The sequence below is a fragment of the Danio rerio genome, chromosome 22 (genome assembly GCF_052040795.2).
Source record: "Danio rerio strain M-AB ecotype USA chromosome 22, GRCz13ab, whole genome shotgun sequence".
Classification (NCBI taxonomy): domain Eukaryota; kingdom Metazoa; phylum Chordata; class Actinopteri; order Cypriniformes; family Danionidae; genus Danio; species Danio rerio.
The window spans coordinates 1723434-1742827 of record NC_141042.1 but is presented as its reverse complement, the minus strand read 5'-3'; the positions used below and the strand labels follow the sequence as shown (position 1 = coordinate 1742827).

The 19394-nt window shown below is 39.3% G+C and overlaps 3 protein-coding genes and 1 pseudogene across 8 annotated transcripts in view; all 4 read right to left on the bottom strand.

Annotated features, from left to right (window-relative positions):
* si:dkeyp-53d3.6 overlaps positions 1-19394 on the bottom strand; it is a 109977-nt gene that overhangs the window by 13800 nt on the left and 76783 nt on the right. The window lies entirely within an intron of this gene.
* The window catches only part of LOC147838311 (uncharacterized), a 441300-nt gene continuing 423345 nt past the window's right edge, over positions 1440-19394 (bottom strand). The window contains exons 1-4 of one of the 5 annotated variants that reach the window (XM_087303598.1): positions 16006-16037; positions 11498-12412; positions 9665-10773; positions 1440-6624 (exon numbers count right to left, since the gene is read on the bottom strand). In XM_087303598.1, coding sequence (XP_087159724.1) covers positions 5240-6355 — 1116 coding nt within the window. In that variant the 5' untranslated portion in view covers positions 6356-6624; positions 9665-10773; positions 11498-12412; positions 16006-16037 and the 3' untranslated portion in view covers positions 1440-5239. Of the gene's footprint in view, positions 6625-9664; positions 10774-11497; positions 13359-13598; positions 13774-16005; positions 16038-19394 lie in introns of those variants that run through there. The other 4 variants (XM_087303599.1, XM_087303597.1, XM_087303596.1 and 1 more) reach the window with 4 other exon arrangements.
* Positions 16265-19394, bottom strand: part of zgc:113336 — a gene marked incomplete at its 5' end in the record, with an annotated part of 111634 nt that continues 108504 nt past the window's right edge. Inside the window, 1 exon segment of the mRNA NM_001013489.2 lies at positions 16265-17413. Within this exon segment, the coding sequence (NP_001013507.2) occupies positions 16869-17413 (545 nt within the window). The 3' untranslated portion in view covers positions 16265-16868.
* The window catches only part of LOC147838317 (uncharacterized), a 31094-nt pseudogene continuing 28980 nt past the window's right edge, over positions 17281-19394 (bottom strand). The window contains exon 5 of the transcript XR_015945681.1: positions 17281-17413. The product of XR_015945681.1 is annotated as an uncharacterized LOC147838317 (transcript). The remainder of the gene's footprint in view (positions 17414-19394) is intronic.

The following is a 19394-nucleotide window of genomic DNA, read 5'->3' as shown; positions in this document are numbered from 1 at the left end:
CTCTACACAACTTTTATTTAATTTCTTATAAGAGCATACAGAAAGAAACACATAACCAGTCATAGAAACATCTTAATCAACTAGGAAGTCCAAATAACTCAGCTTCCACAAAAAGATATATAAAATTAAAAATATAATTATTATTAAACAAAAACAAATAATTATAAATAAATAACAAAATACAATGCAATATAATACAAGAAGGTTAATCATCAAAAACTGCCTTTAACAGACTATATAGTCCAAGGGCTTTTTTATGTCTCGTAAGCTTTAAAGAATTAAAGACCATTAAATATTTGTGGAAAAGCAAAAAAACTATTAAAAAATGTGCATTTATGAAAGAAATAATTTGCCATCGTCACAATATTGTCAAACAAAAATTCCAGATCAGAATTCTGACAAAAAGATAAATATTTAATCGTTTTAAAATCAAAATCAGCTGTTACATATTTTAATCTTAATCAAACAGAAAAGTTGCATAAATGAAACCTGTTCCTCTGTCTGCTTCACAAAAGGTACAAACGCTACAATCCATATTAAAACTATGTCTGAGGAACTCATTACAAGGGTAAATATCATGAATAATTTTTAACTGAACTTCTTTTGCCTCTGGTAGACGTGGAAAAGAGGGAAATCGAATTCAAACCAGCTTGTCTTCAGGAAAATCTAAAACAAGGGGTCTCTTCCTAACTTCTGAAGGGAAAAGCTGTGTATTTACTAACATTCTTAGTCTTATTATTACAGTAAAATTAATACCAGAAATAATAAGATTGCCCAATCTTACACACACAACTAAAAGAAAGAGAAAAATAAACCACATTTACACTACTGAGTTTTCTATTAATGAATATTTTTGCAATAAACTAAACAGTCTTCTTCCACATTTTGTTTTTAGCAACTTTAAAGATTTACAGTATAATCAAAATTCCTTTTGGAAAACTACGAACAGTGGTTTTGTTTTAAGGCACTTTATGAATAAAACATTTCTCCAAAATTAGAATATTGTTCAATACAAATTGAATATTGACATATGTCCCCAATAAACCAAATAAAACACTAGTTTTAGAAAAATGAGAGGACAACTTGAGAGAAATCTTCAACCACTGGAATAAATCAGACCAAAAGATTCTGCTAAAACAGTCAAAAAACAAATGTGCAGTCGGTTCACTGTCAACCTCACAGAATGTACAATTGTTGAGCTCAAAATTAAATCTGCTTAAAAACTCTGAAGATGGGTAAACATCACTGAATATTTTAAACTGTTCTTCTTTTTAGTAATGTGCGATACCACTGGTTTCCTATCTGATCTGATACCAAGTAAAATGAAGGCGAGTATCTGCGATACCGATCCGATTCTTTGCCCATAAATGACTGTTTAGGAAATTAAAGTAACAAGTACTGCACTTAAAAGTGTCACTTCACACTGAATACGAGACATATTACGGGTTATTCGTGTTTATTGATGAAGAATTATACAAAAAAAGAGCCAACTTACATATTCAATGTCACAAAGTCCCCAAAATACAGCCACATCTCCACATTTTCTCCCTCTGTACTTGGATGGTGCCTGCTGCACCTAAGGACTCTGAAAGCGATGTCTGTCTCGCCCTAGCAGCACCTGCGCCTCTTCTTTCCTCCTCTTCTTACCGTCTAGTCGTTACGATGTCAAGTGACTTGGCAGGAGGAAGAACAAGTAGTTCCAACATTATTCAGCTATTATTAATTATTAATACAGTTGAAGTCAGAATTATTAGCCCCCCCTTTGAATTATGTTTTCTTTTTTAAATATTTACCAAAGATGTTGAACAGATTCAGGAAATGTTCACAGCATGTCTGATAATATTTGTTCTTCTGGAAAAAGTCTTACTTGTTTTATTTCGGCTAGAATAAAATCAGTTTTTAATTTTTTAAAACCCATTTTAAGGTCATTATCATTAGCCCCCTTCAGCTATATATTTTTTCGATAGTCTACAGAACAAACCATCGTTATACAATAACTTGCCTAATTGCCCTAATTAACCTAGTGAAGCCTTTAAATGTCACTTTAAGCTGTATAGAAGTGTCTTGAAGAATATCTAGTCTAATATTATTTACTGTCATCATGACAAAGAGAAAATAAATCAGTTATTAGAGATGAGTTATTAAAACTGTTATGATTAGAAATGTGTTGAAAAAAAACTTTGTTAAATAGAAATTTGGGAAATAAATAGAGGGGGGGGCTAATAATTCTGAATTCAACTGTAAGTTGGCGTTATTCAGATAAACTAGGGTAATTGTGGCTACTTTCCGCTGTATTTCTATTTGCAGTAAACTACATATTTGCTCTAAATAACTGAAATATCAATATTTTGATTAGATAATCAATTCTAAAACATACAAAGCTGGTATCGGAGATATCGAAATTTTAGTATCAATCTGCACGTCACCACTTCTATAGATTTGGGAAATATGGGGAAGGAAGCAAACATTGATCTTAATTTGATAATACAGCTATTGAAAAAGAAGAAGACACACTATTTCTACTAGCTTGTATTGGAAACTTATCTTGGCTTAATATTGATCTTATTATTTTATTAGGTGTTTCACTCTGAATACAATCTTGTCCATTCATCAAAAAATCAGGCAGATGAAGTCATTTATATTGGTAACCACATTACTAACTATCATTAGAAATGTCTTCGGGATAGATTTCAATACCCTAGCGTATTGCTTATGATCACATTCAAAGTTATATACACAAAACTTTCTATGACTGAGAACCTCACCCTCTTTGTCTAATAGATGGACAACCGACCAAATACCTCTGTCTCCAATCTTTATTAAAAAAAAAAAAAGAGAGAGATTTGTTTCTAAGTGAAATGTGCCTATTGTTCATAATTGGTGAATTATATGGGGAGGAAATTATGTTTGTAAATTAATTGCTTGTATAAAAGAGTCTGTTTATGAAAATCTGATCATTTAAGAGGGAGTTTTTGTATTGAAAAATCACAACGTAATCTATTGGGAAATCCTTTATTTTGCTCATGCAACTACATGTTCCAATTTTGTCAAGATGTTAATTTATTTATAGCAAATATTACTTCACGGAATTTGTCTCCAAAAGTAATTATAATTTTTTATATACAAATTTCAACATCTGCTTCACTATAAAACGTAATCTTTTTTATGCAGATTTTATGGAACCCCGTTCCTGCCACTGAATTAAAAAAAAAAAACAAAAAAAACTATTAAGTCCGAATTGGGAGTTTATAAGTCAGAATTGCGAGGTATTAAGTCATACATTGATATCTGGTTGATTTTAGGTTGTGTTAGAAAGTACTGACATTTATTCGTCAGGTATAGCAACCAAAATCCAACGTCTGATAAACATCATAGTGGTAATGTCCACATAATGTCAAGCTGTAACATCATTAAGGCTGATTTATACTTCTGCGTCAAGCGCACGCTTATACTACGGTGCGGCCTACGCATGGACGCATAGCCCTCATCGTGGCCATCGGCATCGCTGACGCGCACCTCTTAAAAAATGTGACTACACGTCGTAACGACGCATAGCGCAAGCTCTGTGATTGGTCGGCTTGGTAGCGCTGACGAGTGTGGGCGGGACCAAGAGCTGTGCAAGCCCGATGGAACGACTGTTTACAAGTGTGGAGTCCTGTGAAGGAGCTCCGGATGGAAAGTTTTGTTTTGACCTTATAATTAAAGTTGTTACACGTCCGCCGGTTCCTGCCTCTAAATGAGCGAGATTGAACTACTTGAACATTCAGAAAATGTTCACAAAAACAAAACACCAGAGAAAAAACTCGAAACAAAAGAACATAAAGACCTCACTGCCAACTAGTGTTTCAGAAGTGTTATTGCAGAGCAACAGAAACAGCGCGCAGAAGTATGAATGCACAGCTGCGCATCTTGCATGCGCCGTGGGTCACGCCGATCAGCTGACACAGAAGTATAAACCAGGCTTTAGATGTTGATATTTGGTTGCTTTTAGGTTGGACGTTGGCTTCTGACATCAACTCAATTTTCAATTCCAAAACAAAAATGTCCCAACGATGTTGTGGTACAACGTCAATCTGACGTCATGTTGACATCCTGTGCCTGCTGCCAAAATATTTTGAATGTTTCTCAAAATAAAATGTGTTCAAAGGGGAAGATGTTTTTTTTTTACCCAGACATTTAAAAAGAATTTATTTTAGAGCAGTAATCACAATACCTTGATATTTTTATTCAAGGTTATCATACCGTCAGAATCTTACACCGGCCCATGCCTAGTCGACACAGAGGAACGTAAAAACCTACTGCCAGCTACCGTTTTGGAAGTGTTACTGCAGAACAACACAAACAGCATGTAGAAGTATAAATGCATGACTACGAGCAAGGAAGGCGCCGTAGGTCCTGCAGATCACTCGATAAATCAACATTTAGTCTTAGGGTGCTTTCACACCTACACTTTTGTTTGGGATCGTTTGCCCAGTTAGCGCGCTTCGTTTGGCATATGTGAAACCAGCAATCGCGCTCGGATGCGCTCCAAAACAATCGCTCTGAGATCGCCTGAATGAGGTGCTCTTGGCTCGATTGAAACAAACTCTGGTGCGGATCGATTGTAGCGAGAAAGCGATTCGATCCGAACCCGGTTATATTATAGTGTATTATGGATATGTAATAGGCATACGGCTAAGTGAAGAGAGAATTATGAGTAGGGCGAAGGTCATTCCAGACATCCCAAGTCTCACGGAAGTTTCCCGCAAATGCACAGACTCCCTGGTTTCCGCAAACTAGTTATAATCTCCCAGAAATTGCGCCTCTCCCTCCCGGTCCTCAAATACATTGCACACCCTTTTCACCCATCCCCACCGCATCCCTCCCCGCTCTTCAAACACGTCACACACCCTGTCAAACACCACCCCCCTCCCTGACAGCTGAGCGGGACCCTGAATAAACCCTGAAACTCTGACCAATGTGAAGAGAGTTTACTCACACGTCTTGTTTTAGCTCATTTGGTCCGTTCAGAAACTTTGCAGTGTGAAAGCGAACCGCACTAAGAGGAAAGAGCAACAATCTAACAATTTTAATCCCTGTTTTGGAACAAATGAATCGATTCACAGGTGTGAAAGCAGCCTTAAGACGTGTTGTGGGAATAGCTAAAAGGGCTCCGCCAGAAGACCTCAGAGACCGGCCACAGGAGTGACCATGTTAAAGATCTTAAATATAAAGGGGGTGAAAACATGCAAGATTTCCCTCAAGGGTGAATCCTTTCATGCGTTTCTGGATGTCCTGAATTTCCGAATGTCTCGTCGGAGTGTGAGCCCTTGTAAGAATTCTCTCTAGTGTGAATCCTCTCGTGTGTTTTCATATGTCTTAAATGTATGAATCCCTTGCCGCAGTGAGCACATTTGAACGGTTTCTCTCCGGTGTGAATCATCTCATGGGATTTCAGCTCTCCTGACTGACAGAAGCTCTTGTCGCAGTGTGAACACTTGTACGGCTTCTCTCCAGTGTGAATCCTCTCATGTCTTCTCAGATCTCCCGAAACTCTGAAACCTTTGTTGCAGTGTGAACACTTGTGAGGTTTCTCGCCAGTGTGAATCCTCTCATGTGCTTTCAGGTCTCCTGAAAGTCTGAAGCTCTTGTCGCAGTGTGGACACTTGTAAGGTCTCTCTCCAGTGTGGATCCTCTGGTGCTCTTTCAAATGTATAGCTGTAATAAAAGTCCTCTCGCACTCGAAGCACACATAGTCTCTCGTACCAGTGTGCATCTTCTGATGCAGACTTAAACTTGAAAGCTGTGTAAAACTCTTTCCACACTCAGAACACGAGTAAGGCTTCTCGTTGGTATGAACTCTGAGATGATGCCTCAGCTGTGCAGCCCGCACAAACATTTTGCCGCAGTGATCACACTTGTGTGTTTTCTCTCCAGTGTGAGTCAGCATGTGTTGATTGAGGGATGACGATTGCCTAAAACTCTTCCCACAGTGAGTACACGCGTATGGTTTCTCTCCAGTGTGAATCCTCATGTGTTGATTAAGGTATGTCAAGCTCCTAAAACTACTCCCACACTGAGAACATATGAATGGTTTCTCTCCAGTGTGAATCATAACGTGAAAATTAAGAGTCTGCTTGGATACAAAACCCTTATTACAATAAGTGCATGTAAATGGTTTCTCTCCAGCATGAATGTTCATGTGTTGTTTAAGATGCGTTGACTTCCTGAAACTCCTCCCACACTCGGTACATGTGTACGGTTTCTCCCCAGTGTGAATCATCATGTGAAACTTGAAAACCTCTTTTGTTGAGAGACTCTTTCCACACTCGGTGCAGATCAGACATGTCTTGGCATGCCTCTCCTCATTCTCCATCACCAGATCTGAAATTAAAAATACATTTAATTTATATAAATAAATCAGAGAAAAAGCTGCAAGGCTGGAACTTACGTCAAGGATGCCATGCACAACTTGTCAGACAAGCTGGTCTTAGTAATATAGCTGGTCCTTTCAGATGGAGCAGCATTTACTATACAGTCTCTTGGTTCAATCAAAAGCTACGCAAAATCACGTTCATAATTGCAGACACATTCCTCAGATAATCGTAATGAAAATAATCTTACTATGTCAATGACCAGTATTTGCTAGGGGTGTAACGATACACTCAGCTCACGATACGATGTGTATCACGATATAATGTTCACGATTCGATATGTATCACGATATTTGGAATAAAAATTGAAAATTTAACTGAAATGCAAATTTTACCAAGTAAACTATTTTTTATGTATTTCTTTTGTTTCAACTTGTTAAACTGAACCTTCTTTAAGAAAATAAATTAAACAGGCCTGTCTCTGGAAAATAAAACAATTTAAAAACTTCTTTAAAAATATTATTGAAATGACAGAGACAAAATTAAGGAACAATATAAGTAAAGGTGCAAAAAAAAAAAAGCTTTCTATTCAATTGAATTTAACAGTAAGAGCTTAAGGCTTTGCTTGGTCACTTGCGTTTTTTCTGTGTGCAAAAAAAATCCACATTTCCAGGTAATCAGCAGTTCTATAGGATAATCCTGAACTGATGTGTATCTGTCTGAGAGGTTTTTATGGATGGCTGTCTTCATGTTGGGCATGATGAGTGACAGGGTGGCCGTCTTTTCATTACACAGGACAGTCGTGACTCTTTTCAGCAGTTTAGGCAGGTTTACTATTTCTTCGGCGTCGCTGATGTCGGCGCTATCAAGTGTATCATGTTGACGTACATTTTTGTGTACCTCTGTACTCAAAAGGGTTAATGCTCGTCGTATTCATAACTCTAAAATGCGATATGATTGTTTAAAGGGGTGGTCCACTACGATATTATATTTTAAACTTCAGTTGATGTGTAATGTAGCTGTGTGAACATAAACAGCATCTCTGAATGTAAAATATTCAAAGTTTAATGCAAAGGGAGACCTTGATTTGTACAGAGTTAGCTTAGCAACGCCTACAATTAACGAATTTTGGGGACTACAAAAAATACTTCCGCCCCCTGTGAGATCACAAAAGTTCGTTATTGCGCATCCCACACTGCGCAGGTAAAGGCCGTGGCCAGAGGCGCTGTAACGTTACTGCAGAGAGAGAAATGCCATCCTGCTGTTTCCACAGAGCTGTTCTGTTTCTGTTGTTGGGCTTCCAAATGACACGACCCAAACACAGAAGTGCTTACAGTTCAATATTAATTATGTTCCAGAGAACTATGAAATACATAGCAAGCATGATTTGACAAAACACAGCTTCCAGAATCTCTCCCAGTTCAGTGCTGGATTCAGTTAAAATCTCCTCAAAGATGGAGCAAGGAGACGCTGTGAACTCTGAGTCATGACCTGTAAGTGTTTTTATTTGTTAAAATTGATCATGACATGTACAGTGTCTAACTTTAACGGTGTGTTGTAGCAAAGATGTAAACAACGGGAAATTATGGTAACCGCTAACGACTTAGCTAACGTTACAAATCCATATTTATCAAACGGCTGTAAACGCACACACACACATACACATACACGCACTCTTGGCCAGCACCTGCGTCTCTCTGTGTGAGACGGCAGAATTTCTCTCTATAGGCAGCTTTGCTATGCGTTTTACAACTCGGACAATAAAGTCGCAAAAGATATGTGAACGATTCATGTTACTTACACAGGCATATTCCGCATATGCATGAAAGACGTCCTGTAACGCATTGATTTAAAAAAAATACAGCAATGATTTCCCAACTGGAGTGTAACATCAAAAACAAATCAATCCAGGCTCACAAAGGTCTCATCTCACATCTTGTGCTTTATTCTGTCACCACAGAAAATAACTTAATCCGAGCATGAGAGAAAAAGAACAATAAAAATCTCTCCCGCGCACATGCGCTTCTCGTGTTACAAATACTTCATCGTATACACGCATAAACACACTAAAAGGCACAGAAACAGTTAAAGGAGCCGCATCCCATTTTCACTCGTTACAGACACGTGTTGACTGACTGACTGACTGACTGTTTACACAAAACGCGCGTGCTTGTCAGGGCGTGACGTGAAGCCGATCGGCGTATCACAGCATATTATGATGATGACCAATCAGAGTCACTTGAGGGTGGGCCTTTTAGAGGAACTAGGAAATATGACAGTCGTTTTCATGTTAGCTGAGTAGCTGTGTATAATCAAAGTGAGATTTATGAAAAAATAACACGATTTCCTTCAAGTTAAACATGAGCACACATTGCTTTGCATCTTATTAACACAACCAAGCCTTAAAAATAACATTCTGGACCACCCCTTTAAATAATGTGCACGCTTTCAGTTTCATTTCCACTGCTAAGTGCTGTTCATACTTCCCACGCGGCTATTGAACGATCACTCTGTTCCACAAACTGAATGTTGCTTACTATTTTATTAGTCACAACCTGCAGGTTCTGTTCACTGAAGCAGACGCGCGCGTATGGCAAGCCGTTTTAGCATTTAAACCTTTGTTCTGACTATCCATAAATATATTTAATTCATATTTAATTAAATTCATTTAGAGATATCTCTAATTATATTTTGACTAGTCGAATTATAATTATGACTAGTCAAAATATAATTAGAGATATCTCTAAATGTATTTATGGATAGTCAGATCAAAGGTTTAAATGTTAAAACAGCTTGCCATACGCGCGCGTCTATCATCCGCCCTCTGTAGTAACAGCTCACGTCTTGTGTGATTTTGCGGCCGCCAATACATCATTATATGAAGACAGAATGATATTTTAGGGTGAATTGTACCTTATAAATACAGTATGTGACTCTTTCAACACCATTAGGAGGTATCCATGTCGCTGTGCAAAGTATGTAAATCACTGTGAAGACTTTAAAACTTAGGATGTTTGACCCAGTATGCGTGTCAAAAAGCGGACGAGGCTAAAGCAATGACTGGACAACCGAAATGTTGCCAGACGTCTGATTTTGAGAGGATGGGCCATCCTCTATTTCAGCTCCACTCATCTTGGTCTGCTAACATTACTGCTGCTGCAATCTGAACTCACGTGCGACAGCAGGTGGAACGTAGCTCACGTGCAAACAGCTCAACTAATAAGAGAAAACGGACGTCATATCGTAATCAAATCGTCATAATGCCACGATGCATATCGAGACATTTTTGCAGTTACACCCCTAGTATTTGCCTAACGTCTCAGTAATTTACAGTTCTGTGTTGCTGCTATATCTGAAAAGTACATGAAACTACCACATTAAATAATGCTGGGTTTCTTCGTCTTGGGTATTTGGTATTTCCATGCAGGAGAGCGGTCTTGCCTTTGAAGGGAATTACACTTCTCTGTCTTGAGTGACCAATCACACTTCTCTGTCTAGAGTGACCAAGAGCGACCAATCACACTTCTCTGTCTATAGTGACCAATCACACTTCTCTGTCTACTGTGACCAATCACACTTCTCTGTCTATAGTGACCAATCACACTTCTCTGTCTACTGTGACCAATCACACTTCTCTGTCTAGAGTGACCAATCACACTTCTCTGTCTAGAGCGACCAAGAGCGACCAATCACACTTCTCTGTCTAGAGTGACCAAGAGCGACCAATCACACTTCTCTGTCTAGAGTGACCAAGAGCGACCAATCACACTTCTCTGTCTAGAGTGACCGAGAGCGACCAATCACACTTCTCTGTCTAGAGTGACCAAGAGCGACCAATCACACTTCTCTGTCTAGATTGACCAAGGGCGACCAATCACACTTCTCTGTCTTGAGTGACCAAGAGCGACCAATCACACTTCTCTGTCTTGAGTGACCAAGAGCGACCAATCACACTTCTCTGTCTAGAGTGACCAATCACACTTCTCTGTCTAGAGTGACCAAGAGCGACCAATCACACTTCTCTGTCTAGAGTGACCAAGAGTGACCAATCACACTTCTCTGTCTACAGTGACCGAGAGCGACCAATCATACTTTTCTCTCTAGAGTGACCAAGAGTGACCAATCACACTTCTCTGTCTAGAGTGACCAAGAGCGACCAATCACACTTCTCTGTCTAGAGTGACCAAGAGCGACCAATCACACTTCTCTGTCTAGAGTGACCAAGAGCGACCAATCACACTTCTCTGTCTACAGTGACCAAGAGCGACCAATCATACTTTTCTCTCTAGAGTGACCAAGAGCGACCAATCACACTTCTCTGTCAAGAGAGACCAAGAGCGACCAATCATACTACTCTGTATAGAGTGACCAGGTGCGACCAATCACACTTCTCTGTCTAGAGTGACCAAGAACTCCAACCCTGATCATACACACCTGATCCAAATAAGTAGGAACTGGCCAGTACTTGATAATTACAGGCAGGTGTGTTTGATACGAGTTGCAACTGAAATCTGCATGAAGGTAGCTCTCCATGAACGGGGTTGAGCACCCCTGTTCAAGAGTGACACACTTCTTTGTCTAGATCACAGGAGTCAAACTCAGTTCCTGGAGGGATGAAGCTGCAGTTTAGTTCCAACCCTAAATAAACACACCTCATCAAACTAATTGATACCTTCAGTTTTATCTGAAATCTATGGGTAAGAGTGTTGAAGCAGAGTTGAAACTAAACTATGCAGGGCTGTGGCCCTCCATGGAACTGAATTTGAAACTCCTGTTCTAGAGTAACCAAGAGTGACCCATCACGCTTCTCAGTCTAGACCAATGGTCTCAAACTTAATTTCTAGAGGGCTGCAGCTCTGCTCAGTTTAGGTCCAACCACCTCCAACTCACATCTGCTTAATAATCTCTGGTAGTCTTGAACACCTTGATTATTTGGATTAGCTGTGTTTGAATAGGGTTGGAGCAAACTGTGGAGGGCCTGGAGGATCGGTGTACTGCAGATTTCAGCTCTAACTTGCCTCAACACACCTGCAAGGATGTTTCTAGAAAGCATGGTAAGAGTTTGATTAGCTAGCCCAGGTGTGTCTCATTGGGGATGGAACTAAACTTTGCAGGAGATCGGCCCTTCAGGACCGAGTTTAGACACCTGTTCTAGAGTAACCAAGAGTGACCAATATTGCAAAGCCATGACACCATATGATCATACATTCTTAATTGTTGATGGTTTTGCTAGTTAGGAAGGATACACTTACTATGTTTTCTATGTTTAGAGAGCTGAGATGCTTGATTTTGATTTTCTCAGACATGTCAAGGTTAGTGTGAAACACTTGTGCCCTTACCTTGATATCTATGAGAAAATCAAAATAAGCCCACAGCACTCAGAACATACTAAACATAGTAAGTGTATTTATACACACACACACACACACACACACACACACATAATTGGCTATTTTACTCCAAAGAACTCCATATAAAAGACAATTTTTGCCTAGGCTTAAGGGTGAATGAAACCAACTGATCAACAGTAAAAATGACAAGTTGTACCAACAGGGAAAACCACCAACAATGTAGAATGCATGTTTATATGCTGTCATGGCTTTGCAATCAAATAATGTTGTTATAATATTAGTTAATGGGGCAAAAACAGCCTCTAATACAGGGGTCACCAAACTTGTTCCTGGAGGGCCGGTGTCCTGTAGATTTTAGCTCTAGCCCTAATCAAACACACCTGAACAAGCTAATCAAGCTCTTACTTGGTATACTTGAAACATCCAGGCAGGTTAGTTGAAGCAAGTTGGAGCTAAACCCTGCAGGGACACCGGTCCTCCAGGACCGAGATTGGTGACCCCTGCTCTAATATAAGGAATGGGTAGTCACTTTGAACAATACACAAGGGTTAATAAAGATTCAGAATTAAACATTACCTGTTCGTTCTTCAGTCTCTTCCTCTTTAATTCTGAAGGGTTCTGGATCACTCATCTTCTCACTGTCCTTCAATAAACTCTTCTTTTTCGTCTTTGCAGATTTCAATTATTCGGGTCTGATGCTCATCTAGACTGGTAAAAGTACCGGAATTAATACATATATTACAGTGGTGTAATGAATCACAAATCTCACTGTTTGGATCACACTACAGTTCGAGTCACGGATCGGACCAAAAAGGAATCAGAAAGAAAAGAGGAGACAAATGTCATTTGGTTTCCATTTATACAGAACTATTACTGCAAAAACCCTTGGTTTTAACACACTGAACCTGTACTTTAAATAGAAATACAAATCAGGAAAGAGCCATCTGAAAAAAAAAAAAAGGAAAAATTTCTATATGAAAAAGGATCTTTGCTTCTGTTGCTGATCATGCTAAATATAGAAATCTAACATCTTGTACAACACATATTTATTTCCACTTAATGATTCAACAATTCGCAAACAAAACGTCATGCTTCATTAAAGATGGGTCATTTCTGAAAACATTTTCAGTGAGATAATTTTGATGGTTGTTTGTTTAAACGGTGTAATAGCTACAACATTCACCAGCTTCAAGATCCATTAAACGGTGATTTTAATCTTTACCATAAACATCAGTCTTTATATCAGAACTATAAACTGTGCTTTTGTGTTATTAAAATGTTTGTAACGAACAGAAAAAGTGTATAAACTGAATCTCTCTTGATCAAGCGCAGATCTGAACGCAGAGCTTCGGCTGATTATTAAACACATGCAAATTATTATCATTTATCATTCATGTTGTGCGGGTTTGAATTGAGATCACAATCTTTTAATGTTTAATTGTGCTGCTTTACACTGAATGCATTATTGCAGGCTAAACAAACAGTGACAGAAAACACCTTTAATTAAAAGCCTAAGAAAGCATCTAGGTTCCAACTTTTTGTCATTATTATATTTTACAAGGAGCCGGCAGCTAGCTCTCTGCAACTCTCACATGGTCGCCCACTGAAGCTAAGCAGGGCTGCGACCGGTCAGTACTTGGACCACATGGGAAAGCTAGGTTGCTGCTGGAAGTGGTGTTAGTGAGGCCAGCAGGGGGCACCCAACCTGCGGTCTGTGTGGGTCCTAATGCCCCAGTATAGTGACGGGGACTCTATACTGCTCAGTGAGCGGCGTCTTTCGGATGAGACGTTAAACCGAGGTCCCGACTCTCTGTGGTCGTTAAAAATCCCAAGATGTCCTTCGAAAACGAGTAGGGGTTTAACCCCGGCATCCTGGCCAAATCTGCCCACTGACCTCTGTCCATCATGGCCTCATCTCTGTGTCCTATCCACCAATCAGCTGCTGTGTGGTGTGCGGTCTGGCGCAAAATGGCTGCCGTCGTGTCATCCAGGTGGATGCTGCACACTGGTGGTGGATGAGGAGATTCCCCCCCATTGTGTAAAGCGCTTTGAGTGCCCAGAAAAGCACTATATAAATGTAAGGAATTATTAATTATTATTATTATTAAGCCAAAATGCTTTCATACACAAGATTTGAATGACGCTGTAGGCGATCTCTCTGCAATAGACCCTTTTCACATAACGTCACGCGGTTTCCAGAATCAAAGTAAAAATAAATAAATTATAGATTAAATAATATAAAACTAAATAAACTTAATTAGTGAAAAGGTTGCAAACGTATACTTTACTTGATAAGCAATAGCTTACTCCGATTCTTAAAAACTTAAACCAGTGGTTCTCAAAGTGGGGGTTGGGACCCCCAGAGGGGTCGAAGGACAATGAAGGGGGGGTCGTCTGGTGATTTTCAAAAATCTATTTATTTTAATTAAACCATAAGAATTACCATATTTTATTTATAACCTACTGAAGAGAAAAAATAGTCGTTTAGAGTTACTATATACTATATAGTTACTAAAGTAGCTTATAGTTCTATTGGATTGCGACCCCCGGGGTACATTATATTAAAGACACAACATTAGTATCAGATGCAGCAGATTGATTTTATAACGCCAGGCTAAACTTTCTGGCCCATTTGCAGCACTGACATACATTTAAAAAAAACTAAACGAAGAATAGACTTGGGTTTATTGGTGTGTGTGCACCATTGCATGCAGTTTCTTTATTTATAACCACCTCAGAGGATATTGGGAGTCACGAGTCACTGGCATTATCATTTTGGGGGTCGCGGGCTGAAAAGTTTGGGAACCCCTGACTTAAACAATCATTTTCAAACTCAGAAAGCATCTCAGTATTTACAGAGAGACGTTTGGACACATGCCCAATACTTTAATAGTCCTATATCACAACAAGCAATGATCATATTCTCAGTTTTCAATTTACCAGAGAAGTTTCCTATTCATTCAGAGGTAAACCGGAATTAGAAATACACTGATAGGGCGAAGTGAAGTCATGTCATTGTGGAAAGGGTCTATTGTTATAAATGTTGAATTTGGAAAATACCATATTCATGTCCAGAAATGAGCCAAAGCCAAGCCAAATTGTGAACATTTTATAAAGAAGATTAAACAATATGGTACTACACTATGTAACATTATTAAAAGAAAAGCTAAAAAAAAAAAAACATGAAGCATTATGTAAATTTCATTTGATTAAATAAATGTATTTTTGTTATTATTATCTCTTTTTTTACCCCTTGCATCTGATTATACTTTGATTGTATAACTAAGATAATTTCTCTCAATTTATTTTGTTCATAATTGTTGTTTTGTACATAATTAAAAAACATTTTTTGGATTAACCTACAAGTTCAAAAAAGGTACTACTCTGCATGTCACATGCATTCTAAACGGTGGGTCGTGATCCATTACACCCATAATATACTATGAAAATCAGAAAATATAAAGTGTGGGACCAATTTACTAAAAAACATAATCAAAATAAAACATTTTTGAATAAAAAAACATCATTTTTGAAGTATGCCAAACAATATATTAGATTCTCATTTAACACTGTAATTTACACATTTTCTTGTTTTTTTTTCTCAATAAAACCAAAATCAAGTGTAGTAGCACAACAGGATTGTGTTTGATTGATTTTTTAGTAAACCAACAATGCTGTATGTGTGAAAACTATTATTTAAAACTAAAATATGGTCACCATTTGGTAGAGCAGGCAGTTAAAAGTTTTGAAAGAGCTCAAATGGTCCTTTCCAAGGCAGACTGATGAAAACAAAGGAGGGTTTGTGATTGGATTTCAGTGGCTCTTTTATTACTACTAACCTTACACATATTTGCGAGCTAGATTTAGCTCTACAGCATTGTAAAATACAATAATTTTGAACTGACTCTATTATTTTTAAGATTATCCTATAATTATTTTAGCCGTAAGATGTTTTGTGATTGGCTTCGGCTCACTTTATCCTCAATGTGTCATCTCATTTCTCAAACTATACTGTAACACATCACAAAACTAACAGCTGCCATGACTAAACGAATCTAAATGTATATTTTCTAAAATAATAACATTCATAACAGCATTATCACGAACTATATTAGCATCTTATTGTCTGTGTGGAGAAACGGACACATGATGAAACCTTTCAAATTAAGCGCAGAAGCAAAACTTCCGTCCATTAAAAGCTTTCAGAAATAACTCTGTAAACTGCTGCTTGAAGAAAATGAGCGAAATGTACTTTACATTCGAGTAAATATGCGAAATGGCGTGTAAACCGCTCAACTCACCTCGCCTCAGACACGGGAGCGCGCGCGCTGATTATGACGTCATCTCCGCGACACGGCATCACTGCAACGGCACATAATAATTTTTTTTTTTTAAATAGCTGGTTTATTAAAAATACACCTTTAGTTAGTCAGCTCTTAAAAGACTGTGGTGTCCCTTTTTCAGACGAAACTTTTATGCATCAGTTTCCTGTTCCACCCAAAGAATGTGCAATCCCTGATTGTGTTATACCTTCAGTCAAATTTGGCCCTCAAGAGTCAAGGTTCTTTAGATTCTTTTATTTTTGACAACACAAATCTTTTTGTTGACCAAACTCTTCTCAGTTCTTACACCAATTCTGTCAGGAGGAATGGGTCGAAATTCCTGCAAACTATTGTGAGAAGCTTGTGGAAAGAGACCCGAAACATTTCACTAAAGTTATACAGTTTAAAAGCAAATCTAAAAAATACCAAGGAAATGTGTGTAAACGTTTGAATGTCTAGAAATCCTAATGGACCTAAAATAGTAAAGGTTAAGTCTGATTTCTCATCAGACATGGTTATGTTCCTTTTTTTACAGTGTGTGTGTAAACTTCTGGTTTCAACTGTGTCACCCATAAAGTTCTGTGGATTGCAATATTTTAAGAAAACTGTGCCATTGCTCTGCTAATTAAACCTTCACACTCTGCTCTTATTGGTTGAATGTGCAATCAATGAAGATTGGAAACCAGGCTGGTCAAATCTAACCTCCAACACTAAATTAGCCAGTGTTTCAGTTTTATTGTCCAACCCCTGTATATATTAAATTATGCAAAAGGCTGCAAGCCATAGGGTGCAAAGTAGGTGACCGACAGTGCCGGTATTATTTTTTGGCAGCACCAATGTCATTAGTCCGTGTGAATCCTCTCATGTGACTTCAGTCGATGTAACTGACTGAAGCTCTTGTCGCAGTGTGAACACTTGTACGGTTTCTCTCCGGTGTGAATCCTCTGGTGCAGTTTCAAATGGTCAGCTGAAATAAAAGTCTTCCCACACTGAAAGCACACGTACTCTCTCACCCCAGTGTGAATTTTCAGGTGTTTTTTTAAACTCTGCTGACGTGTCAAACTCTTTCCACACACAAAACACGAATACGGCTTCTCTTTTGTGTGAACTCTGAGATGGACCTTCAGGTTTGAAGCCTTCAAAAAAGTGCTGCCGCATTGATCACACTTGTGGGTTTTCTCTCCGGTGTGGACGTTCATGTGTTGACTAAGGTTTCCCGATTGCCTGAAACTCATCCCACACTCGGTACATGTGAACGGTTTCTCTCCGGTGTGAATCATCATGTGAAGCTTGAGACTGTAGTTGGACGTTAAACTCTTTCCACACTGAGTGCAGGTGAAACACTTCCTGACAGAAAGAAGTTTCTCCTCATTCTCCATCATTAGCTCTGAAATTAAAGAAGAGAAATGAGTAAAGCTAGGACACTAAGTACATGAAGTAACTAAATTGTCAACAGTTGTCTAAATATACAGACTAGGATTGGAAACAATTAATCATTGATTAATAGTTAATAATCCTTTTAATTCATGAATCTTTTGTCAATTTTGGGTCAGACAAACTCGTCTTCTAGCCTTTTTAATTGGGACATAGATTTGGTTATCGTCCACATATAAATGTAAAGACATGCCATATTTCGTAATTACAGACCCAAGAGGGAATAAATAAAGAGAAAAAAGAAGGGGTCCTAAAGCAGAGCCCTGTGGGACGGCATATAACATTTACATTTAGTCATTTAGCAGACGCTTTTATCCAAAGCAACTTACAAATGAGGACAAGGAAGCAATTTACACAACTATAAGAGCAACAATGAAGAAGTGCTGTAGGCAAGTTTCAGGTGTGTAAAGTGTAACAGTGTAAAGTGTAACTGAAGTGCGTTCACATCAGACGCGGAACGCGCGTCAAGTGCGAGTGATTTACATGTTAAGTCAATGCAAACGCGCGAATAGACATCCTGCGGCGCGATACGCGCGGAGCGAATGACTCGAATTGCGCAAATGGCACGGTGCGAATAGCACGATACACGCGAGGCGAATTCAGCATTTGCACATTTGACGCGCTTAACGAGCGTTTCGCGCGAATCTCTCGAGTTCGAAAATCTGAACTTTAGCGGACATTCGCGCCGCGTTAACCAATCAGAAGCTTGCTCTTGTGGGGGCGTGATTGTGACGTAGAACCTGTTGATGGTGTCCCGGGGGAAATCGTCCAGACGACACCGACAAAAAGTCATCAAACTGGGCTTGGCTCAGTCAGAGGCACCGCTAAAAGTCTCCGTCATCCAGGTTCAGTGTCTGGAGGAGTTTATGAGCTCACAGAGCTGGATGCACCTCTGAAAGGATGCAGTGGACTCATAAAGGAGCCTAAACGTATCGACACTGTTTTTCAGTCTCCATAAAGCACATTAACACTGTTATTTTCTTAATAAAATCCGTGTTAGCCAATTAGCTATGAAGCTAGAGTCACCGGGCAGACAGAAGCCCTGTCCATCACGCTAATCCGCGTCTGTTTTGAAGTGAATTTGACGCGCAAATAAAGCGAGTAAACTCAAATGTTTACGCGGCAATTTATGCGCTAATAGCGCAATTTATCCGTGCGTTCCGCGTCTGGTGTGAACACAGCATAAGAAGCAAAACATTAGTAATGTATTTTTTTTTTGTAGTACAGTTAGCAGATTAGGAAGGGAAGGAGACTAAATAGTTGAGTTTTTAGTCGTTTCTTGAAGACAGCGAGTGACTCTGCTGTTCTGATGCAGTTAGGGCGTTCATTCCACCAACTGGGCAGATTGAACGCGAGAGTTCGGGAAAGTGATTTCCTCCCTCTTTGGGATGGAACCACGAGGCGACGTTCATTCACAGAACGCAAGTTTCTGGAGGGCACATACATCTGCAAAAGTATGTAGATTTATGTAACAGAGGGACATGAGAGAAGACAATCCCTAATGTGGACACTGATTGTCCGACCTACCAGGTAGGACCTGAACTACTCAGGCACTGCCCCCTTTAAAGCCCACGCATTTATCCAACCGAGAGATTCAAATATCACAGTATCGAAAGCTGCAGTTTAGCTCCGTGTAGAGACTATCCAAGGGGCATGTGCAGGATAAAATAATTGAAAACCGGCGGAGGGGGGTTGTCACAAACTGAAGAGTGTGGGGGTGGGGGGTTGTCACAAACTGAAGAGTGGGGGGGTGGGGGGTTGTCGCAAACTGAGGAGTGGGGGGGTGGGGGGTTGTCACAAACTGAAGAGTGGGAAGGTGGGGGGTTGTCACAAACTGAAGAGTGTGGGGGTGGGGGGTTGTCGCAAACTGAAGAGTGGGGGGGTGGGGGGTTGTCGCAAACTGAAGAGTGTGGGGGTGGGGGGTTGTCACAAAC